The sequence below is a fragment of the Dromiciops gliroides genome, chromosome 1, assembly GCF_019393635.1.
Source record: "Dromiciops gliroides isolate mDroGli1 chromosome 1, mDroGli1.pri, whole genome shotgun sequence".
NCBI lineage: Eukaryota > Metazoa > Chordata > Mammalia > Microbiotheria > Microbiotheriidae > Dromiciops > Dromiciops gliroides.
Window position 1 is genome coordinate 633,209,794 of NC_057861.1, and position 23,771 is coordinate 633,233,564.

Consider the following 23,771-nt stretch of genomic DNA (forward strand, 5'->3'; position numbering starts at 1 on the left):
TTAGCCAGGGGGTGGGCAGCGGCCTCCAAGTGGAATTGTGAATTTGGTGGGTTTCCCCTTTTTCGAAAAGAAGTGTTGAATCTTCCTTGGGTTAATTGTTGCAGGCGCTTCCGCCGCGCTCGGTTGTGATGTATTCATTTCGCGACGTCTGAGCGTGGTCCTATTTCTTCCAACGCAACATCACGAGTTTAAAAACTCCGAGAGGGCCGTGATCTGCTTTAAGAAAAGAGAACGTCGTAGTACAGTCCTTCAAAGTTTTAACTTCTCAAGCGGAGTTATGGGACGACAAACGTCTTTGCTCATCTTTCGTGATGTCATCGCGTCCCTACGCACCCGTTGGTCAATACCTCAGCTGAGTCAGAGTTAATTTTTTTTTTTTTGCCTTCGTTGCTAGCTTCATTGCGCATGCGCATTGGCCCGATACGCTCAGGCGGTCCTTTTTCGTGCCGCAAAACCCCTGCGCGGGTGTTTCTGGGAATTGTAGTCTCAAGGGGGAGTGGGTAGGCGGATTCCGGAAGTAGTGCACCGAAGAGCGCCTGTTGTGGGGTTGGGAGTAGGTAACGGTTCTCCCCGGGCCTTGGCGGGGGGGGGGAGCCCTCCCCCGCAGGGCCTGAGTTAGGATCGGGCGTCTGACGCCCGGGGTGAGTGTGAATTCCCCCGGCCAGCCATGAATGGGCAGGCGGACGTCGAGGTGGACTACAAGAAGAAATACCGGAACCTGAAACGGAAGCTCAAATTCCTAATCTATGTAAGTGTGTGTCAGGGGACGGATCCGAGCCTGGCCCCTCCTGCCCAGGGTCCCTAAACCAAGCCTCTGATGGGTCCCCCGTGCATCGCCTCCCCTACTCCCCAAACGTGGAAGCCTAGGAAGAATATCCCATACCCTGGGGAATTCAACCCCAGTCCTGCCCACCAACTCTGTGCTCTATGACCTTGGGCTAGCCCCTTCCTCCTGAGCCTTAATTACTTTTATCTGTGAAATTAAGGGGTTGAACCAAAGTATCTCCAAGGGCCCTTTCAGCTCTGATGCTTTCTTATCCAGGAGCATGAGTGTTTTCAGGAGGAACTGAGGAAGGCACAGAGAAAGCTGCTGAAGGTGTCCCGGGACAAGAGGTGAGAGGGTTTGGAATGGGAAAAGGGGTAGGGTGCTAAGGAAGGAAAAGAGCCCCAGAAACAAAAGGGAACACCACTTTTCACCCCTTGGTCCCCATCTCTTTCTCTAGTTTCCTTTTGGATCGTCTTCTGCAGTATGAAAATGTGGATGAAGACTCTTCTGGTGAGTAGAAAACTAGCTCATAGGGGCTGAAGACCCCTTTGAACAGTGAGTTACTACCCATGCCTTCATCTCTTTTCACCAGATTCCTCAGGTGCCCTTGCTTACAGTAATAACTCATTTTATTTTAAGATTGATAAAAAGGTTCTACTCTGACTCTCCCCAATACTATATGAGGTATATAGTACAAATACCATTGTCTTTTACACGTGAGGAAACTTAAGATCTAGGAGATAGAGAAAGTTCCCAGACTTGCTAGAACCATTCCTCCTGCCTGAATTTGTTCTTCTCTTCAGAAAACTTCAGATGAACTGGGTATTAGTCCCAGTTCTGCTACTTGTTAATGACCTTGGACAAGTCACATTTTAGGCCTTAGTTTTCTCATCTGTAAAAGGAAGATAATGATTCCTGCCCTCTTTCCCACACAGGCTTATCATGAAGATCTATGGAGACAACTAATAATAAGAATGAATGTTTATGTAGTACAGCTAAAATTTCAAAACACTTTTCTTACATTATCATATTTGAACCTATCAATTCCAAGAGGGTAAATATTCTATGTAGTATTATCCCTATTCTACAGATGAGAAAACTGAGTCTTAATGAAGTTGTCACTTGCTGTGGTGGCACAGTTATTAATTGCCTTAAACAGGATCTGAATTTAAATCCTCCTGACTTCAAATGCAGCACTCTATGATGAGAGAAGTTATTATACACATTATCTTCTTAATTGTTTCCTGATTGCCTGCTACTTGCAGGATATTGTGTTGGGTCTTGGAGCTACAAGACAGTCTTTGCCTTGCTTCCCAAGAGTTTATAGTCTAGTTTGGGGAGAGAGGCAATGTATACATAAAGGTAGCTTACAGAGTAAAGTAGTATATGCTGACTCTGTTCAAAGTACAAGTATAGCTAGAGTTCAGAGGGATGAAAAATCACTAACTGGGATGATTGTGGAAGGGAGAGTAATAGGGCCCTTGGGATGGCCTGTTAGGAAGAGGAAGACTTAGATGATCAGAAAAGATGGGGGGGGGCAGCTGGGTGGTGAAGTGGATAGAGCACCAGCCCTGGATTCAGATGTACTTGACATTTAACTAGCTGTGTGACACTAGGTAAGTCATTTAACCCTCATTACTCTGAAAAAAAGAAAAGAAAAGATGGGAGAGGACATTCCAAACAAATCAGAGTCAGGAATGTGCATAGTGTGTTTAATAAATGTTGTATTGGGCAGCTAGATAGTGCAATGGATAAAACAACTAGCCTTGGATTCAGGAGGACCTGAGTTCAAATCCAGCTTCAGACACTTTTGACACTTACTAGCTGTGTGACCCTGGGCAAGTCACTTAACCCTCGTTGCCCCGCAAAAAAAATTTTAAAAATTAAAAAAAAAATGTTGTGTTCTTTCAGTATGAAGGGGCACTGAGGGAGTAGAGAAAATAGACCAACATTTCCCTCTTCCCTTTTAGATTCAGATGCCACAGCATCCTCAGAGAACAGTGAGACAGAGGGCACACCCAAACTCACTGAGACACCAGCCCCCAAGAGGTGAGAACATATCCTCTATCCTTCCTTTTTTTTTTTTAAAGACAAGCCCTTTCTGTCTTTTCTTTTTCCCCCCCTTTACACTTAATTTTTTGTTTGTTATTCTGTACTTGACAAATGTCATCAAACAAACATTTCCATATACACAGAAGAATGGAAAAAGAGAAATGTAGGAGAAGCCAGGAATCTATTATATACAGCTTGCTTTTCCTCAAAGAATATAATAAATTCGATATTGTTAGTTTCAAAGCTCTTTTGCTCACCTGTGTCTCCTAAGTCTCCTTCTCTTCAGTATATTTTCAATGCTACAAATGACCCTCTTTTCTTTTTCTTTTTCTTTGGGGGGGAGGTATTCTTGTTAGTAGTCCCACCCCCTTCTATTTAGGAGAGGATAAACTCCAAAACAACCCACCCTTGTAACAAATATGAGTAGTTAAACAAACCCACCCCCACACACATTTTGCATCTTAGAAAATAATGTATCTTAAGCTACCTCTTTATTCCTTCACTTCTTTGTCAGGTAGTGGGTAACATGCTTCATTAGTGCATCCTCTGGGGTAACAGTCAAGAATTGCCTTGATCAGAGTTTAACTCTTTAAAAGTTCTTGGTTGGTTTTTTGTCGTCGTCGTTGTTTTTTACAATGTTGTAGTTATTGTATAAATTGTTTTTCTGGTTCTGATCACTTTATTCTATGTCAATTTATCTGAGTCTTGGGTTTCTCCAATCTAAACATTTCATCATTGGTTATGGAGCAATAATAGTCAGTTACATTCATATACCATCCATTCCCCAATTTTTAGACACTCCCTTAATTTCCATTTCTTTGCTGCAGTGAAAAGTGCTGTTAAGAATATTGTTGTACATTCAGATCCTTTCCCTCTTTCTTTGATCTTTATGGAATATCTGCCTAGTAGTGGTATTAACTTCCTGTCCTTTCAAGAGGGGGTGGCACAAGTAGAACTTAGGCTAGTGACGAGGGTTGGAGGTTTGCTTTTTGGGGTCTGATCTTCTCTGTTGTCCCCTTTCTAGGAAAAGAAGTCCCCCTCTGGGGGGTGCCCCATCCCCCTCTGGCCTTTCACTACCCCCATCCTCAGGGTTTCCCCTGCAAGCCTCTGGGGGCCCCTCTCCGTACCTGAGCTCGGTGAGTAGAAGTTTCAGTGGTCATGATTTGGCCAAGTTTTCATTGTGACAGCTTTAGTTTCTGCATCAGGAAAGTAAGGCCAGCTGTCTTGCTGTAGGTGGGTTTCACAGATTGGCTGAGATATCATGTGCTGAGCTTGCTTCAGGAACTGGCAGTGGCATTGTTACTGATGGGCTGTGACTTGGTGTCCACCTAGTGTTCATAAGGGCTGGTGTATGGGATGTGTCTACTCTATTGGCTGTGAGTTGTGTCTTTAGTTTTGCCCAGTCTGGTACATAAACAGCCTTTTTGGAAAGAGCAACCAGGCTGATGTTGGTGATGAACAAGGTGAACTCCTTAGCTTCCCATGGTGCCAAAATGCCAAGCTAAGGGCAGGTAGCAGCTTCTTCTGAATCAGGAGCCAACTTGGTGTAACTAACTGGAGATGAGCTGCTTTTGGAGGCTGTGGGTCTTGGCCAGTTCCCTTCAGTGATCCGAGTTAAGCTGGATCCTCCCAGCACTGTGAGGGGTCAGTGCTTACTTGACAAAGTTCTGTCTCCTACTGTTGTATGATATACCCCAACCCTACCCCAAAGTTTATTTTTATGCAAACCAGGGTCTTTTCAGTGCTGGGAAGAGATGAGACAAGTAAAGGGAAGTCCTTCAGGAAGATGAACATCACCTCTATGTGAGGGACCAGTTGGCAGTGTCTGGGGGGAGGCAGGTAGGTTTGGAAGTCAGAGGATAGCCAGCTGGGCCCCACCATGCTCATCACCATTTTTTTGTTTGTTTTTCCATTTTCTCTTGTTTGGGTTTCTCCTTTCCCTTCCCTTGACTTCCTCTCCCTCTCCCAACATCCATCCTTTTCCCATCTTCATTCTCCCCTTTTTCCCCTCCCCTGCAGCTGGCCTCCCCCCCATATTCCCCCTTCCCCTCCGACTACTTGGCCCTGCAGCTGCCTGAGCCCAGCCCCCTGAGACCCAAGCGGGAGAAACGGCCCCGCCTGCCCCGGAAGCTCAAGGTACCTGAATCTTGGGGGAGTTGGGATACTTGGAGGGGGGTGTAGTGTGGGTTTGGGGTTGTCAAAATGGTAGGTGGTACTGGCCCCAGAGGAGAGCTTGAATCTAGGGGAATTTTCAGATTACAGATAAGAAATTTGAGGATCTTTTACTAAGTATTGAGAACCTGTTGTGTACCCAGTATACTGTGCTCAGTGCTCCTAGCACATATAGATGTGGAAGATATGGTTCCCACTCTTAGTCTATGGTCTGGTTTGGTAGCCAAGATTGACCTTGAAAACAAGACAAGACATTATGTGGTTTTAAGTTCTAAATTGTATTGAAACAGAAGGAAAAAATGAATAGGAGTGGGGGTAAAGTCTCTAGGGAAAACTTGAGGGAGAAGGTGGGTCTTGGCCTGAGCCTTGAAGGATGAGTAGGTTTTGGATCGGTAGAAGAGAACAAGGAAAACAGTCCATAACATGGGCCAAGGTAAGTATGAGGTTGGCGTATTTCTGGGCCTGAGATCAGCCTGATTAGACTAAAGAGTCCATAGAGAACACTACTAGTTAAGTTGAATGCAGATTGTTGAGGACCTCCAATCCTGGCAGGGAAGTTGAGATGCAGTGTACCATGCTTCAGCAGAGCAGTGACTGGATGATAGAAACTGGCCAGCCACAAAGTTAGACTTGTCCATCTGGCCCTCTCTGTCTTCCTTCGTCCTTTCCAAGAAAAACTCAGAGACTTACACAGGATCTCTCAAATACAGCATAGGTAAGATGTCAATCAATCAGTAAACATGCATTCAACCCTTACTCTGTACCAATTGCTGTGCTAAGCTAAGCTCCAGGGATACAAAGAAAGGCAAAAATGTTTGGAGACAACATGCACACAAACAACTACGTACAAACAAGATGTGTACAGGATCAACTGACAGTAGACTCAGAAGGAAGTCACTGAGAATCATGAAGACTAGGCAAGACTTCTTGCAGAAGGTAGGACTTTAGCTGAGACTTTAGGGAAGCTAGGAGGCAGAAACAAGGAGGAAGTGCATTCCAGGTGTGGGGCACAACCAGTGAAAACACTCGGAGTCAGGAAATATTCAAGTCCTGTTCAGAGAACAGCAAGTAGGCTGGTCTTACTGTATCAAAGAATGCATGGAGGAGATTAAAGTGGGAGAATACTGGAAAGGTAGGAAGGGGCCAGGTTATAAAGAGTTTTAAAAGCCAAACAGAGGGCAGCTAGGTGGTGCAGTAGATAAAGCACCAGCCCTGGAGTCAGGAGAACCCAAGTTCAAATCTGGCCTCAGACACTTGACACTTATTAGCTATGTGACCCTGGGCAAGTCACTTAACCCTCATTGCCCCTTCCCCCCCAAAAGCCAAACAGAGGGGTTTATGTTTGATTCTCCAGGGAATAAGGAAGCCACTGGAGGTTATTAACTAAATAAATGATGTGGTCAGACCTGTGCTTTAAGTGGAGGATGGAATAGAGAATGGGGGAAAACCAAGGCAGGGAGGCCAACCAAAAGGCAATTCCTATAGTCCAGACCTGAGGTGATGAGGGCCTGTGCCAGTGTGGTAGAAGTGTTAGATGAGAGAATAGGAGTATATTAGAGATGCTCAGAAAGGCGAAATCAGCAGGACTTGGCAACATACTTGATATAGGGATGTAATGAGTGACTTAGGATTGTGACTAGGTTTCCAGCCTGGGTGACGGGGAGGATGGTAGTGCCCTAAATTGTGATAGGAAGAGGCAGAGCCAAGATATTGGTGTAGCAGAAACAAGTACAACTAGCCTTCCCCTCAACCCCCCAAAAAACAAAACCCAACTAACTGAAATATCTAGAAAATGAACCAGACTCAATCCTGATCAGGGATTCCAATAGAAATTCACAGTGAGTCACTTTTCCAGCCCAGATGGGCATAAAGAGACAGATCAGTGTGTGGATAGTGGGGACAGGGTAGGGCTAGGACCATGCCAAGAAGCGCATTCCATCACCCAGGGACTGAAAGAGGACTAAGGATGTGCACCAGGGCAAGACAGGTTCCCAGACCCACATTGGGACACCAAAACCTCATGCAGGGTGTGGGAGCAGGTGCTAGCTGATGGCTTTGCTGCTCACTCCCCTGTTCAGGTCATATATCAAGGTTGAGTGAGTAGGGGACCTTTATTCAGAGATAACCTTTGTGGTAAGGAACAGTTACAAACCCTAGGCTGTGTATTGAGTGAGGAACAAGTTCAGAAGTAAGCAGTAGCTGTGTGGCTCTTACTCAGGAGTGGAGTAGAGTCTCAGTTTCAAGTTCTACCCCAATCTGAAGCCTGCAGAGGAATAACTAAGGCAGGAATCTCAGACCAAAGAGAAACCTACAAGTCTGTCACTGAACCAGCAGAGGTTTCCACTTGGCTGATAGTGGTTGAGTCCAGCAGAAGTCTACTAAACCTCAGAAGGCAAGCCCATGGGCCTGTTGCTCAGACCCAAACCCAGGTCAAGAGCTTGAAGAGCTCAGACCAGGGGAAAGCAGTCACACTTGACCTGGATTAGACTGGGAGCTCTGAAAGCTTACTGGTCCTCAGCCCAGCCTGTTTTTTTGGTTTTTGTTTTTTTAATTCTGGATTAACACAACATTCAATACCCTAAAAGAGTAGCATCAGGACCAGTCCAGACATTCCCTCCAGAGATATACAGGACCTGATCCTAACAATTTGAAGTCAGGAGATAGGCTGGAAGAATGAACAAGTAATAAGAGAATCCCACCATTAAAAGCTATTATAGTGACAGGGACTTTCAAGACACAAAGCCAGGAGAAGAGGATGGCACCAAAACATCTACAAGCAAAGCCTCAAAGAAAACCACAGCTTGGGGACAAGTTCAACGAGAATTCCTGGAAGAGATGAAGTGAGTTAAAACAAGTTTAAAAATGTTTTTAGAAATGAAATGATAATGCTAAAGGAAAAAAATAGAAAAGAAATGAGCTATGGAAAAAAGAATTGAAGAGGGGATTAAAAGTTTAGCACAATTAGTTATGAAACCTTACCCAAAGATCAAACTCCCTAAAAATTAGAATGGACAAAATAGAAGCTAATGACTTCATGAGACAACGAGAAATATTAAAACAATCAAGAGACTGAAAATATAGAAGAACTTTTAAGGTATCTCATGGTAAAAACACTAGGGAAGTTTGGAAGAAGGAATGGTTTAGGGAGAGAGTTCAGTTTTTGAAATACTGAGTCTAAGATATCTGCAGGACATCCAGTTGGAGATGTCCCATAGGCAGTTAGAAATTTGAGACTGGAGATCTGGAGAGAAGTTAGGGCTTGATAAATACATCTGAGAATCGTTGCATGTAAAGAATCATTGCATATAAATATTAATTGAATCTGTGGCAGCTGATGAGATCACCAAATGAAATAATATGGGGGAGAAGAGAGCTTGTGACAGAGTGGGGGGTGGGGGAGGCAGTTAGTAGGTGAGACCTAGATGAAGATTTTGTAAGGAGACTGAGGAGTAGTCAGACAGGTAGGAGGAGAATCTAGAAAGGATGGTATCAGAAGAGAGTATCAAGGAGAGAAGAACAGTCAACAGTAACTGAGGTTGCAAAGATAAGAAGAATGAGAATTGAGAAAAGACCATGAGATTCAGCAATTAAGTGATCATTGGTAGGGGCAGCTAGATGGTGAAGTGGATAGAGCACCTGCCCTGGAGTCAGGAGGACCTGAGTTCAAATCTGGCCTCAGACACTTAACACTTACTAGCTGTGTGACCCTGGGCAAGTCACTTAACCCCTATTGCCTCGCTAAAAAACCAAAACAAAAAAGAGATCATTGGTAACTTTGAACAGAGCAGTTTCAGTAAAATAATGAGGTTGGAAGTCAGAATGCAGAGAGTTAAGAGAATGAGGGGAAAGGAAATAGAGGCACAGCTTGTAGACAGCTTTCAAGGAATTCAGTCATTGAAGGGAGGAGAGGTGGAGGACAATAGCTGTTGGGGATGGGGTGGATGAAGTAAAGCTAGGGGATCATGTACAGCTTGTCTACCTAATTGTTTGCCCATAGCCATCACCTACCTCCTCAGGGGAAGGGTTGCACGGAAGACCCATCTAGCAGCTATGATACAAGATAGAGCTAATGAGGATGGGATCTAATTTTTTGGCTGCAGACAAAAATGTCGTTACTATATATCATATTGCTTATGTTATACCACTAATGAAATTTCTTTTAAGGAGATTCTAAAGTCTTCAGAGTATATGGTATTGGCTCAAGGAGGAATTTTAAGAAAAAAATCCAAGTCATGAAACTATTAGAAACCCCATTAATAATAACTGGCATGGGGCAGCTAGATGACGCAGTGGATAGAGTACCAGCCCCGATGTCAGGAGTACCTGAGTTCAAATCCGGCCTCAGACACTCAACACTTACTAGCTGTGTGACCCTGGGCAAGTCACTTAACCCCAATTGCCTCACTAAAATAATAATAATGATAATAATAACTGGCACTGGTATAGCACTTTCAGAGTTAAAAAATACTTTCCTCACAATAACCCTGAGAGATTAGGTCTAAAGCAGTATTCAAAGCCAAGGCTCCTGACTTCAAATCTTGTGCTTTTCCAGTGTATCACACTGCCTCTCCCTTAATGAGAGTTTCTGTTGACAGTTCAAAAATCTTTAAAAGGAGCAGGCTCAGGAAGAGCATTATCCTGGAATTCTATTCTGAAGCGGTTGGATTAGCTGCTTGTTGGTCTAGCTGGCCAACAATTTTTATTCCCTACCTAATATTTTGCTGGCATGCATTTGAAATCCAAGGGGAATGGGGGAGGGGTGTTGGGAAATTTTAGGCCACCCCTCAGCCAACAGACATTTTCTGAGAACCAACTAAATGCAAGACTCTCTCAGAATTTATAGTGCACCTAGCAATGTACCAGGCAAGTGATATGAAATACCAATCTAGTGGCATCTACCTTCTTCCCTCCTCCCCTAGCACCAAGTACCAAATTGAAGTCTCAGCCGAACTTGGCCATTGAGTTTGTCCTTTTTGCTTGGCTAATGTCTCCACTCAGTGCTGCTAGACTGTGGTGCTAAGTCTTAGAGATTCTTAGGAACTCATCAGAAACTTAAGTGTGAGTCCTGGCTGAACAGGGTTCATGGCTTTAATGCAGTGACTAACAGATAATCTGAGAAAAAATGATTCTGCAAATCGATAGATAATGGAGTTTTCAGACGGAGCAGTAGTAGAGTTGCCCTGGTACTTTGGGGCTTTTCAGTGTGCACTACTAACTAACCCACAGAGGGTATTATCTGACAGGAGTATAAAACTATTAGGGACAGGTGGGAAGACCAACGATGTAGACTAATTATGGAAAGGAGAGGTCCCATGAATTTTCAGGAAAGTTCATTCCAAGGATAGGGAGGGAAATTTTCCTTATTATCTTTTTTTTTTCTGTATCTTTCTCCTTCACCTTCCCTACAGATGGCAGTGGGGCCATCTGAGTGTCCAGTGGGGGGTTCACTGACCTTCCCAGGCCGGGGAGCTGGTGGTGCTGGGGTAGGGGCAACCCTGGCCCCACTGGGGCCTCCTAAGCTGCCCCCACATACCATCCTGAGCACCGTACCTCGCCAGATGTTCAGTGATGCAGGGAGTGGAGACGATGCCCTGGACGGCGATGATGACCTCGTGATTGACATCCCTGAATGACCACCTACCCATGCCCTTCCCTCCCTTCGGTTGGCAGTGGCAACAGAAGCAGCAAAGACCAAGAGTGGTGTGTTTTTGGAGACATTTATTGATGCCCAGTCTTATTGGTCTGGACATTGACAATCAGAAGAGGCGTAAACATGCAGCAAGGCGCCCCCAAAGAAGAGGCGGGGAGGCAGCCCCCAGCCCTGAAAGCGGGCACATGCCGCATTTGGATTTGCAGCCCGTGGTGTGCAGGGAAGGCTGATGGACTCCAGAGGTCAGCACAGGGCTTCCTTGCCCCCTGCTGCCATATGCTTTGCCTTCCTCTTGCCCTGGATGCAGCCAAAAGAAAAAGGAACAGCCATGGGGGCCTCTGCCTCCCCTTCCTGAAGGCAAAGACCCCTGCACCAGCTACCATTTTAATGGGGCAGCTAGATAGGGCTAGTTTGTTTTGTTTTTTACTGCAGACTTTTATTAAAGGGGTGCTGGGCGGTTTTATTTTGTTTTCTGAAATTTTCTCCCTCAACCCCCTCCTAATCCGGTCTACCTCCCACTGCAGGGAGTTTTGCCGGGGCAGCTTGGAGAGGTGGACGAAAGGAGAAATGACCTGGTTGGGGGGAGGGAGCAGGGCATTAAATTCTCTCCCTCCCCTTGCACATGCGAGTGGTATGGTTCATTTGCATATAATATCCCATCAGGCAGTAGGAAATTTGCATATATAGCACCCCACCCATCCCCTCACAAAAAGACATTCCCCACAGTAACAAAGTGAATCTCACAAAATAAGACAGGAAGTGTTGAGGGGGGAGAGGGAGAAGTTTCTCCCAGCTCCAACCCCATGTAAACGTGCAACACACTCGTGCGATGTTGAGTAACAATCACATGGCCCTGTGATTTCCCCCACCCCCCCAAGAAGGGGCTCTTCCTTGCCCCCTCTTCTTTCCACTCTTGCTAAGGTTCTTAAGGGCCTCTTTCTGGAAAGCAGCTGGGTACCAAGTTCCCTTCTCTTCCCTGGGCTGAAACAGATGGACTTCTGAGCCCAGTGAGATGAGAGCTTGGCTTCCTTCTTCCCACCCCTTCTACCCTCTTCACTTTCCAAAAGTGAAGGGGGGAAGCCACCCAACTGAAGCCCCTGGTTTCCCACATTCTCTTGCTTCCTCTGTTAGGAAGTAGCCTGTGTCTATGGGGCTGGTTGGCTGGAATCTTTGGGGGGGTCTTAGGCCGAGAAGGAGGCAGCAGCAGGGGGCAGTTCACTGGTCAGGGTATGCCAACGTTCCAGGGTCACATCTTGTTGTCGAAGACAGTCCCCCCAGTGCTTCAGGGCCTCTCCCCGTGAATTGGGACCCAAGGACACCCCACCTGGGAGGGAAGGGAAGAAAGGAACCAGGACATAATGCATCCGTTTACTAAGTCCAGTGTCCAAATCTAGCAGCCCTCTTTCCCCCAATGCACGAGTAACAAGGTTCTCATATATAAATTTGGTCCCCATGCTGACTGTTAGAACCAAACCCACTGGAACCCAGTCTTCTCACCAATGAAGTCATTAGATTTGCCAATGTCGTAGTCCCAGACGGTGACCTCTAAGGTCTTTGTGGCCAGAGCTGGGAGCTCCATCTCATAGAAGAATTCCTGGAGAGGTGAGGAATATGGAGGGCTACTTTCCCCTACCTTTGCCTCTGGGGTTGCCCCAGATTATTTCCCCAATTCAGCTTGTCTGGGCCAACTCTTCCCACAGCAGTCATTGGCTATCTAAAGACACTATAGGGCTGGAGCTTTAAGGAAGATGGAATTAAGAGGATTCCATAACTAAAGATGTATTGGCCGTGGGGCATGTGTATTTCCTGTTTGGGTGGGGTCACCCTTTGTAAAAAGGGTGCTCCTCTGAAATGGAAAATACCCCTTCTAGATTTCCCAGAATCATCCCGGGCAGGATGGTTAAGAAACAATGGTAGTTAGGATGGAAATAAGTGATTTCACACAAGAGAGAGCAAGTCACCTAGTGACCCCACTTCCATGATCAATCTTCCCACTTCTTACTGTTTCTATTCCATTTTCTCCCCACCCCTCGGTCACCTCATTAAACTCAGGATTCAGAGTTTTCTTCTTCACTGATGTTTTGTGCTTTGATTTCTTCTCAACATCTGGTCTCAGGTACCTGTGGAGACCACTGCAGGTCAGAAGGACCTTGGTTCTGGGAATGGGGAAGGGTAGAAGTGGAATGGGGGGGTGGGGGGGAAGCAGATGCCTGGGGCCAATGTAGGAGGGCTGGGGGCAGAGGACTAGGGGTCAGTGTGGCTAGTGAGAAGAGCATTCATTGGCATACAAGACACCTGGTTTCCTGCTACTAACTCATTTTATGACTTGTTCCATAAGGTCCCATCTAAATTTAAAATTTTGATCCCGTGGGTCTAGGAACACTATAGGGGAGGTTGCAAGAGAATGAAGACTGGGGGCTGGGAGTCAGGACATCTTGGGCCCAGGAGGGGAATGGGGATGGGTCCCTCACGTCTTGACGTAGGGGTCTGAGTAGCCGTTGACATCCATGGCTGCGAGATGGGCGCATCGAACAATACCCACAAGCAGCCCCCGACGCTGAGAGATATAGGTGAGCCTGAGCAGGATTCGACCCCGCTCCTCCATAAGGCCCTGGCCCTGTTCTGCTCGCTCCAACTGGGGATGAAAGAGGCAGAACCTCAGAAACACAACCCCTTTGGCTCTGGCTACACACAGCCTGCTCTCTTGCTGGATGATATGAAATGATTTTTCTTCTCAATCCCCTACCCTCTCTTCCCCTATGTCTTCAGGGAGTTGGAGAAAGGTGTTTCCTTTCACTTCTAGGCAGGAATTGGCAAATGGGCTAAAGCCATCTTAAGGCCAGGGCCCTTCCATGTTGTGGATTTCTCCTCCCTACAGAAAATGCTCCCTTCTTTCTCTTGAAGGTAACTACTGGTGGGGCCAAAGGGTGGGGAATGTTTTCCTCACCTCTTTCAGATAACAGGAAATACCTCTCAAGGCAGCTGTCATAGAGGAAGGTGATGCCAACTAGAAGGCAGAGAGAAGAGGAAATTCTAAACACCAGTCATAATCCATTCCACCAATGTATTGGGCTCACACACCCTCTCCCTTTTCCCAGGGTTCCCATACCCTGCCCCCTCTCCTACCCTCACATCCCTATCCCCAGCCATCAGGCTGTCTCAGCTCCAGGTACTAGGGACCCACCGGGACCTGTCGCTCCAGGCAGATGTTAAAGTGCTTCTTCTGGGAAGGTTTGAGACGACGCAGTGGTACCCGGGTCTCCCCAATGAACTCATTGTGGCTCAGCTTGTCCTCATCACAAACAGAGATCCTGGAGAGACAGAGGCATCAGGGGGTAGTGCCACAGAGAACTATAGCACCGGAGATTCAACCTCGAGCAACTCTCCTGGAAGTGGGAGGAACCAGGCAGGGGGGAAAAGATGATGCCCTAAATATTGATGATGACCTACCTCATGATTGACATCCCTTCTCTTAGGGTCCAGAGGACACTGCAGAAAAGTTTCAGGGGATCTAGAGGGGGATTCTCCCTCTATGTGGGGTAGGGAGAGGTCCACCTTGCTACATGAAGTTGGAGGTAGGGATCTCATGGGAACAAAGCTGTTACAGTGGCGCAGTGATAAAGCACCAGCCCTGGATTCAGGAGGACCTGAGTTCAAATCCGGCCTCAAACACTTGACACTTACTAGCTGTGTGACCCTGGGCAAGTCACTTAACCCCCATTGCCCACAAAACAAAACAAAACAAAACATTTGGGGCTTCACTACTAAGAATGCCCAGCTCCACCCACCCAACCTTCCTTTCACTGGGAGTATCTGGAAGCAGGAAAGTATCAGGTGGAAATGGCTCTCCTCCCTTCCCTCCTTTCCAAATTTTGGACACCTAAGCAAGAATTAAGGAAGGAATGCCCTGGCCTGGGGGGCTCTTGGAAAATATAGGAAAGGTTCCCTCTCCAGTATGAGAAAGACCTTTTCTACTAGTGTAACCACATCCAATCATAGCCCACATGTCCCCACATCCTTAAACCCCAAAATTATTTGTAACCAAGTCTCCTTGTTCCATATCTTCAAGGCCCCAGTCCACAGCTGCTGCATTTAGTCAGCCAAAAATGGGTAATTGGTCCAAGCAGGAGGGACTCCCTAGTACCCACATTCCCCATTTTCCTGGGGGACAGAACTGGAATGAGGGCCAAGACCGAGAGGAATTCTTCTTTTACTCCTTCCCTCCCAAACCCCCTCAGCCCCAGAGATGGAGATAGTTCAGGAGAGAGTCTGTGATTTGTCATCTCCCCAGAGCTGGAACTAAAGGGATCTTGCTCTGGGAATCAGGAGTCACCAGCCAGGTCCCCAGATTAACGCCAGGAAATGATAGTTTCCAGCTTACAGGTTCTATAGTCTGGATAGTTTATGGTAGTCAGTAGTCAGGATCTAGGGTTGCTGATGGGAACTGGAGGCAGCCATGGCCTCACAGCTATTGGGGAAGGTTAAAAAAAGGGCCCGAGGACTAGGGAAGCATCAACCTTGTTGGTCCTGTATTAACTCCTTTATGTGTCTTAGCCTCATCACAACACGCTGTTCCATAGCCAACCTCTCTTCCTGTTTCTCTTCTTTTCCAAGTTTAACCCCACTTCCTCTATCCTTGATCCCATACCTCCTTTTGGACCTTGTCTCACCAATTATCCTTTGCATCTTCTGTCTCTTATCTTGTATCTTTCATTTCTCTCTGCTGGTTCTTTCCTCACCACCTACACACATTCATATCGTCTCTTTCCTAACAAAACATTGGCTTGACCCTACTGCCACCTCAAACTACCTTTCTATTTCTCTCCTTTCCTTTACTGCCAAACTCCTCATGTGTTTTATTCTACACTCACTGCCTCCACTAACTCGACACCCACTCATTCCTTAATCCCCTGCAATCTGGCTTCTGTCCCTATCACTCTACTGAAACTGTTCTCTCCAAGGTCATTAATGCCTTCCTCTCTGCTAAACCTGAAAGGTCTTTTCTCAGTCCCTGTCCTCTTTGCCCTCTCCTTATCATTTAACTATTCTCCATCTCTTTCTGGATGCTCTTACCTTTGGCTTCTGTGATGATGCAATTTTCCAGTCCTCCTCCTAACTCTCTGACAAATCCTTCTCTGCCTCTTTCATTTGCTTCTCTTCCTCCTTCTGTTCTCTTACTGTGGGCATCCCTCAAGGTTTGGTCCTCAGCCATCTTCTCTACATTCCTCTAAATACTCTTTAACTTGATCTCATCCAGTCTCATCTCTTTTTCCTGAACTCCAGGCTCATAACTCTAGCCATCTGCCATACAGCTCTATCTGGATGTCTCATTAGCCCTACAAATGCAACATATTCAGAATGGAACCATTGCCCTTCCTAAACCAGCTCCTCCTTAGGTCCTTATTTCTATTGATGACACTACCATTTCCCCAATCACCCACGATAACATAGTCACATTTCATTCTTCCTTTTCCCTTTCGAAGAAATGGCAGGGGGCAGCTAGGTGGCACAGTGGATAGAACACCAGCCCTGGAGTCAGGAGTATCTGAGTTCAAATCTGGCCTCAGACACTTAACACTTACTAGCTGTGTAACCCTGGGCAAGTCATTAACCCTAATTGCCTCACTAAAAAAAAAAAAGAAAGAAAGAAATGGCAGGACTTGGCCACTGATTAAGTGTGTGGGTCAGATTATAGAGGATCTTGAGTAATAGAAAGAATTAGACTTGATGGGGTAAGAGCATCAAACCAATATTGATGGAGTAAACTCAAATGAGAAAGTGTATGTAAAGTGCTTTGTAAACCTTAAAGAGTTATATTGTCAATTATTCTTATAATTTGTCTCATTCTTCTCATCTTTTTGATGAAGTTCAAATAGAAACAGTCCTCTTGTCATACAATAATATTAATATTAATTCTTAATATTTATGTTTATCATTATGCTGTTGTGAGCTATTGCAGGTCTTTGATCAGAGGATTGCTGGACTGAGAGTCATGTTTTACAGGAAGATGAATTTAATGTTGAGCTTGGTGAGTTAGAAAGGGAAGGTTTGGAGTCTGGTCAACCAAAGGAGGGGAAAATTTTTTAAAGGAGGAGGTGAAATAAAAGAAAAAAAAGAAAAAAGGAAGGGGTGGTTAACAGTGTCATTTGTTATGGAAATGTCAATAGGTATGAGGACTTAGATCTTGGGAAAGTCACTTCCCTTTCCTGGGCCTCAGTTTCCTCATTTGTAAAATTCAAGGGTTGGACAAAATGATCTCCAATTCTCTTTCTGGCTCTAAGGCTACAATCCCAGGAGACTACTAGATTTGGCAATAAAATCACTTGAAATGGAGAGAGCAATTTCAGTAGGGTACAGAATGAGAGCAGAAGCCAAATTTCAGAGGGTTGAGGAGTAAATTTTGGGGAAGGGATTCACCAATCCATGTTACTCTTTCTAAATGTTTGCTCATTAATTGTAAGAGAGATAGATTAATAGCTCAAAGAATCAACAGGATAAAGAGAAGGGTGTTTGTTTTTTTCCAAGATGGGAGTGATGTGAGCATGAATGAAGGCTGAAGGGAAGTGGAAAGTAGATGTTGGGAGCATAAAGATGTGTTGTTTGGGGGGTTTTTTTTGGGGGGATGAGTGAGTGACTTAAAGATCAAGGCCTCAGGAAGAGATGGAAGGGGATGAATTAGATTAAGAACTTTCTGTGCCTTACCTGAGCACCTTTCGGGTGATGTCCTCATCGGTAATTCCCCGGTACATTAAGTGTTCGTTCCACACAGGGTTTAGTGTGTTCCTCTGAGTCTTGGTCTTCAGCTTGTTGGCCTATTGGTCATAAAATGGGCAAAGGCCTCCCCAAGGGGTAGGGAGTACCCACAAAGGGAAGGGAAAAAAACAGAGCTTAAGGTACAAGGGGAGGCATCTATTCAATTATAAACTTCTTGGGGGCAGCTAGGTGGCACAGTGGATAGAACACCGCCCCTGGATTCAGGAGGACCTGAATTCAAATCCGACCTCAGACCCTTGACACTTACTAGCTGTGTGACTGAACAAGTCACTTAGCCCCAACTGCCTCACCAGAAAACCCAACAACAACAATTATAAACTTCTTGAGGCCAGTCTTATTTACTTTTGTATCTCTTTCAGTGTCTAGCATATTGTAAAAGCTTTAAAATGATGGTGATGGTGATGATGACGATGGCGATGACAACAATAATAATTATTAAGTTGATTCAGGAAGATTTCTTGGCTCTCCAGAGAAGTGAGCAAAAAGGCTTTCACTACTAGAGGAGTAAGGGAAAAGATTCTAGCAAGGAATATGGAGATGAGAATAGGGAAAATGATTGGGAGACCTCAGGAAGGGGAAATACCTTGCAGGCCCCTGGCAGGAGGTGTAGTTTGACGTAGGGATCAGCCAGGCCATTGAAGTCCATGGGCTTGAGGCCCTATCCATGGAGGGTTAGGAGAGAGTAGATTCCTCTCAGTTCTTCCCTCCCCTTCATGGAGATTCACCAGGCCTCCCCAAATCCCATCACCTCCTCCCCCCATCTTAAGGATACATAACCAGGAAAAGGCCAGGGAGAAGAGGAGAGTGTATAAGAGGGCCAGGGAGATGAAGGCAGAGATTAAAATTGGAACCCAAAGAGAGACAGAACAACAATGAGTTAAACCAAAGCTAAAAATGATAGACAGATACAGGGGGCTAGGAAGGGAATGTTCACCTGGAAAGGCAGAGGGGAAAGAGGAAAGAAAGAATATCCCATCCCAGGCTATGGGGAAGAAAAGAGGGGCTAGGCCTGTAGAAATGTATCTGGGGGGGCAGCTAGGTGGCGCAGTGGATAAAGCATGGGCCCTGGATTTCAGGAGTACCTGAGTTCAAATCCGGCCTCAGACACTTGACACTTACTAGCTGTGTGACCCTGGGCAAGTCACTTAACCCCCATTGCCCCGCAAAAAAAAAAAAAAATTAAAAGAAATGTATCTGGACCCACCTTAGCCCTGAGGATGCTGCAATGGAGAGTGCACGTTGCCTGGTCATAGAGAAGGTCAAACTCCAGGGTGCCCAGGGCAGCTGTAAAGAGAGGTCCATTCATATCTCAAACTTAACATGTCTGAAACAGAATTCATTATCTCCCTCACCCACCCACTCCCTCCAACACACACCAACTGCCTCCAAATTTCCCAGTTTTTCTTGAGGGGACCACCAATTTTTCATACTCTTTCAACAAAGGTTGAAACCTCACAGTCATCCTCAAGTCTTCTCCTTTCCTTCTCTCCCTGTAGACAGTTACCAAGTTTTGTCATTTCTACCTCTACATCTTTTATATCCATCCTCTTTTCCCTTTTCTATAGACACCAACCCTAGATCAGATCTTCATTACTTCTTTCCTGAACTATTTTTAAATAATATTTTATTGCCCCCCAATTACATGTAAAACCATTTTTAACATTTGGGTTTTTTTAAGTTTTGAGCTCCAAATTCAATCCTTCCTTCTATTTCCTCCTTCCTCCCTGAGACAGTAAACAATCTGATATACGTTATACATATGCAATCATGTAAAACATATTTCTATATTAGTCATTTTGTGGAAGAAAACTCAAACCAAAAAAAAAAGAAAGAAGGAAGGAAGGAAGGAAAGAAAGTAAAAAATAATATGCTTTGATCTATATTCAGATGCCATCAGTTCTTTCTCTGAAGGTGGCTAGCATATTTCATCATGAGTACTTGGGATTGTCTTGGATCATTGTGTTGCTGAGAATAGCTGTCATTTACAGTTGTTCATCATACAATATTACTGTTACCATGTACAATGTTCTCCTTGTTTTGGTCACTTCTTTCTGTATCAGTTCACGTAAGTCTTTCCAGGGTTTTCTGATATCATCCTGCTCATCATTTCTTATAGTACACTAATATTCCATTACATTCATATAACACAACTTGTTAAGCCATTCCCCAATTGACAGGCATCCCTTCAATTTTCAATTCTTAGCCACAACAAAAAGAGCTACTAGAAATATTTTTGTACAGATAGGTCCTTTTCCCTTTTAAAAAATCTTTTTAGAGGGGCAGCTAGGTGGTGCAGTGGATAGAGCACTAGTCCTGGATTCAGGAGGACCTGAGTTCAAATCCGGCCTCAGACAGTTAACACTTACTAGCTGTGTGACCCTGGGCAAGTCACTTAACCCCAATTGCCCCGCCAAAAAAACCAAAAAATAATAATAATAAATCTTTTTAGGATACAGACCTGATAGTGGTATTGCTGGATCAAAGGGTATAGCCCTTTGAGCATATTTCCAAGTTGCTCTTCAGAATGATTGGATCAGTTCACAACTCCACCAATAGTTTTCCCACATGCCCTCCAACATTTATCATTTTCCTTTTCTGTCATATTAGTCATGATAGGTGTGAGTTGGAACGTCAGAGTTGTTTTAATGTCTATTTCTCTAAACAGCAGTGATTTAGAACATTTTATATGACTATAGATAGCTTTGATTTCTTCTTCTGAAAACTGCCTTTGCTTTGCTTTGACCTCATCAATTGGAGAATGACTTGTATTTTCATAAATTTGATTCAGTTCTCTATATAACTGAGAAATGAGGTCTTTATCAGAGATACTTGCAGTAATTCCCCCCACACACACCCATTTTCTGCTTTCCTTTTAATTTTGGTAGCATCAGTTTTGGTTTGGTTTGCACTGATTTGGTTGCAAACTCTCTCCTGAACTATTACAACAGTGTCCTAATTGTGCTTCCCTGGTTTTCATCTTTCCCCACTTTAATCCATTCTTTACACCAATGCAGAGATTACCATCCTAAAACCAGATCTGACTATATAACTCTCCAGTTAAAAAATCTTCAATGGCTACTTAGGGCCTCTGGCAAAAAAATAAAACTCCTCAGTCTAGTATTTAAAGCCCTCCACAACCTTCCCAGATATTTAATGTTACTACTCCCCTTCACAAGCTCAACATTCTGGCCATGATCTACTAGCTGATCCCTGAATTTGGTATTCCAACTCCAATCTCTGTGCCTTAAAACAGACTTCCTCATGCCTGGAATTAACTCCCTCCTCATCTGTGCCTCTTACAATCCCTAGTTTCCTTTGAAGGTTCAACCTTCTATGGGAAGTCTCCTCTGTTCCCAAGAGTTGTTAGTGCTTGATCTCTCCTAATATTACCTTGTATTATGCTTACCTATGTATGTATTATATTTTCACATGCCACCCCATTCTCCCTGAAAATGCAAGGTCTTTGAAGGCAAGGACATTTCCATTTTGTCTTTTTATCTCCATCCATCGCCTGGAATAATGCCTGGTACATTAAGTATTAAGTAGGTACTTGGTACTTAAAGATATTGGGGCACTTAATAAATGTTTGTCAAGGTAAAACTGAGAGGCCTAGATTGAGTGTGAATTTCTGTGATGGGATCTGAGGTGTAGGGGTGTGTGTGTGTGTGTGTGTGTGTGTGTGTGTGAGAGAGAGAGAGAGAGAGAGAGAGAGAGAGAGAGAGAGAGAGAGAGAGAGAAGAATCTGTGTCTGTATGAGAGAGGGTAAAATGGGTACCTATTCATGTGAGTGTGTGACTGTATGAGTGTGATCATGTGTAGACTTTCTGTGTGTGTGTATGTGTGAATTTGAGTGCCTATGTGTATATGAGTAAAAGTATAGATGACAAGGGGAAGGGTGGAAGTGTATAAGAGAATTTCTGTTAATGAGTGTATCTGTGTGAGGTCTGAGGATGAGTGACACTGTATGTGTGAGGAAATATGTATGTATGTAACTAGTGTATGTGACTATATAAGTGATGTGTGTGAGAGAGAGAGAGAGACAGAGAGAGAGAAATGCTCTTGCTTCTCTGTCCTCAGCTGTGGCTGGGGCTTGGGTTCTGTGTAGGTGGGAGGGTGTCTCAGCACAAATATTTAATATTGAGGCTGGCAGATGTAATGTCACTCTGATTACAGTAGCTAGGCTGCAGCATCAGAGCCTCTCTCTCCCCAAAGGACCCTGGTGTCCCTGGCTTCCCCTTCCTTCTCCTTTAGGGCTCTCTATCTCCCAAGCCCCTCCTTCCCCGACATGATCAGCTATCCTGAGACCCCAGCACCTTCCCTATCTCCCCACACTCACTGGTGTCATCTGAGTCATAGCTGTCCACTTCAGCGCCCTCCTCAGAGGCCCCAGCCCCTCGAATACCAGCCCCAGGGGACAGAGCCAGGGGAGTTAGGCTGGGTGTAGCTGCAGCTGCAGCCCCTGGGGAGAGCTGGGCTTGGGGTTCTGCTCCACTCCCGACACCCTCAGGCCCTAGCCGAGGAAAGTAGTCAGAGATCTGCCGGATGGGTCGAATGGGGCCAGGGCACACGTTGATGGCCATGTGCTCCTGGATGTTGATGGTCATCCGGTCACCCCTCCGGCCCCTCATTCACACGTTCCCCCCTGGGAAAAGGAGGAAAGAGAAAGTTAGCTCCTCTAAAAACCTAAATGACCTTTCTTCTGCACCCTTCTCCTCTAGATCCCCCCTCCAATCTTCTGGGTATCATCCTCCTGGATGATAGCAAGGGTTCTGCCCTGGGACTCAGGCCTCCAAAGAATGGAAAGTGAGACGAGACCTCACAGAGGAGGCTCTTGAATCCCAGGGCCTGTTAGGATGTGGGGGGAGGGGGGGGATGTCGTCCTTCTTGGGAAGGGCTAGGGCAAGAGCAGAGGAGATAGTAGGAGAGCCTTGGGGGTACAAAGCTAGATTATCCCCATAAGAGACCATTCAGGACCCCGAGTGGAATCTCTGTGAGGACTTAGGTAGACTGGGACCTATAGCTTCATAAGCAGCCAGACCACAGGGCTTCTCCCCTGTGGAAGTGAGTTAATTGCCTGTGTCTGCCAGGCCTTCATTGACTTAAATTCTTGGGCCTAAAATGCAATGGTTATGGGGGAAGACAGACAGCATATGGGCAAATAGGGAGGGTGGCTGGCTTGACCCTGTCTTCTACCCTCAGCTTCCTTCCTAACCAGAGCCGATCCCTCTCTACTCCTCATTTGGCCCTGAGGGGCCTGAGTCTGACTCCTACCTCTTTCCATCTCAAACTCTATCCTATTCCCCCACCTCCAGGAAATTTCCCTGGACAGAGGTTCTGACTTTCTTGTCCTTGGCCTCAACCCTCATCCCGAACTCTCTCGGTCCTTCCTGCCCCTCAGGCTACCTAGATTCCTCCCCGGAGGCTCCGTCTCCCCATCAGGCTCTGTCTGAGTTCCCCTCTCCCCCCTCCCCCTCTCCTGTCTGTCTCTTGGGCTGTCTGTCCTCTCTAGACTCCATTTATCTTTTGGGCTGTCTGTTTCTCCCGGACCTCTGTGCCTCCCCATTCTGTTTGTTCATCCCTCCTTTCCCCTCAACCCCTATTCCTCAGGGCCTGCTGGGGGAGCCCCTTGCTCTCTCCTCACCTGGCACTGAGCTTCCCGACTGCCGACTGCCGATAGATTGCAGTAAATGGGAGAGAGATAAACACAGATTCCCCAGACACACAACCTCTTTCCCCACCTCCTCCCCCAACATACACACCCAGCCCAGCCCAGCCCCTTCCACCTGTCTCTGTGGTCCAACAGGTGCTTGAGAACCAGGGGGGACAGCAGAAAGGGAGCCTCGGGAGGTGCAGGGAGAGGTAGCAGCAGGGAACGCAGAGATAGGAGGAGATTCCAGAGGTGGAGAGAGGAGTCCGGCTGTGCGTGCTTGTGTGTGCTTGTGTGTGTGTGTGTGTGTGTGTGTGCGCGCGAGTGTGTGCGTGCGCGTGTGTGTATGTGTATGTGTGTATGTGTGAGAGAGAGAGAGAGGGGAAGAGGGAGAGGGAGAGAGAGAGAGAGAGAGAGAGAGAGAGAGAGAGAGAGAGAGAGGAGAGAGGGAGAGAGGGAGAGAGACAGAGAGAGAGCCTGCTGGGGAGGAGGGGGTGAGGGAGGTGGAGGCGAAGATGAAGCAAGGGAGAGAGAGAGAGAGATGGATGAAGAGAGAGGGACAGAGGGACAGACCAAGAAGAATAGAAGCAGGCTTGGGTGGAAGAGAAATATATATACACTCTTATACATATAACAGGCCTCCCCCCAACACGCGCACACACACACACACACACACACACACGATCACACAGACTCCATTCACACATACA

General features: G+C 45.9%; 2 protein-coding genes across 5 annotated transcripts; one reads left to right on the forward strand and one right to left on the reverse strand.

Moving 5' to 3' along the window:
- Window positions 1-295: 295 nt before the first annotated feature.
- On the forward strand, window positions 296-12,713 carry INO80E (INO80 complex subunit E). Of its 3 annotated transcripts, none has more exons than XM_043979907.1 (7): window positions 296-748; window positions 1,043-1,113; window positions 1,224-1,276; window positions 2,737-2,815; window positions 3,843-3,954; window positions 4,838-4,954; window positions 10,399-12,713. In XM_043979907.1, exons 1-7 carry the CDS (start codon window positions 668-670, stop codon window positions 10,621-10,623), a joined length of 738 nt encoding a protein of 245 aa, XP_043835842.1. In that variant the 5' UTR covers window positions 296-667; the 3' UTR covers window positions 10,624-12,713. The 3 variants fall into 3 exon arrangements, with proteins under 3 accessions (XP_043835842.1, XP_043835843.1, XP_043835844.1); XM_043979908.1 differs by having other exon boundaries at window positions 4,889-4,954; XM_043979909.1 differs by lacking the exon at window positions 4,838-4,954.
- Window positions 11,822-23,438, reverse strand: DOC2A (double C2 domain alpha). Of its 2 annotated transcripts, none has more exons than XM_043979905.1 (11): window positions 23,198-23,438; window positions 21,751-22,056; window positions 18,619-18,698; window positions 17,998-18,072; window positions 17,343-17,452; window positions 13,825-13,951; window positions 13,588-13,647; window positions 13,112-13,275; window positions 12,679-12,760; window positions 12,138-12,234; window positions 11,822-11,964 (listed from the first exon to the last, which is right to left on the reverse strand). In XM_043979905.1, exons 2-11 carry the CDS (start codon window positions 22,040-22,042, stop codon window positions 11,822-11,824), a joined length of 1,230 nt encoding a protein of 409 aa, XP_043835840.1. In that variant the 5' UTR covers window positions 22,043-22,056; window positions 23,198-23,438. The 2 variants fall into 2 exon arrangements, with proteins under 2 accessions (XP_043835840.1, XP_043835841.1); XM_043979906.1 differs by lacking the exon at window positions 23,198-23,438 and adding an exon at window positions 23,056-23,152.
- Between the last annotated feature and the right edge of the window lie 333 nt (window positions 23,439-23,771).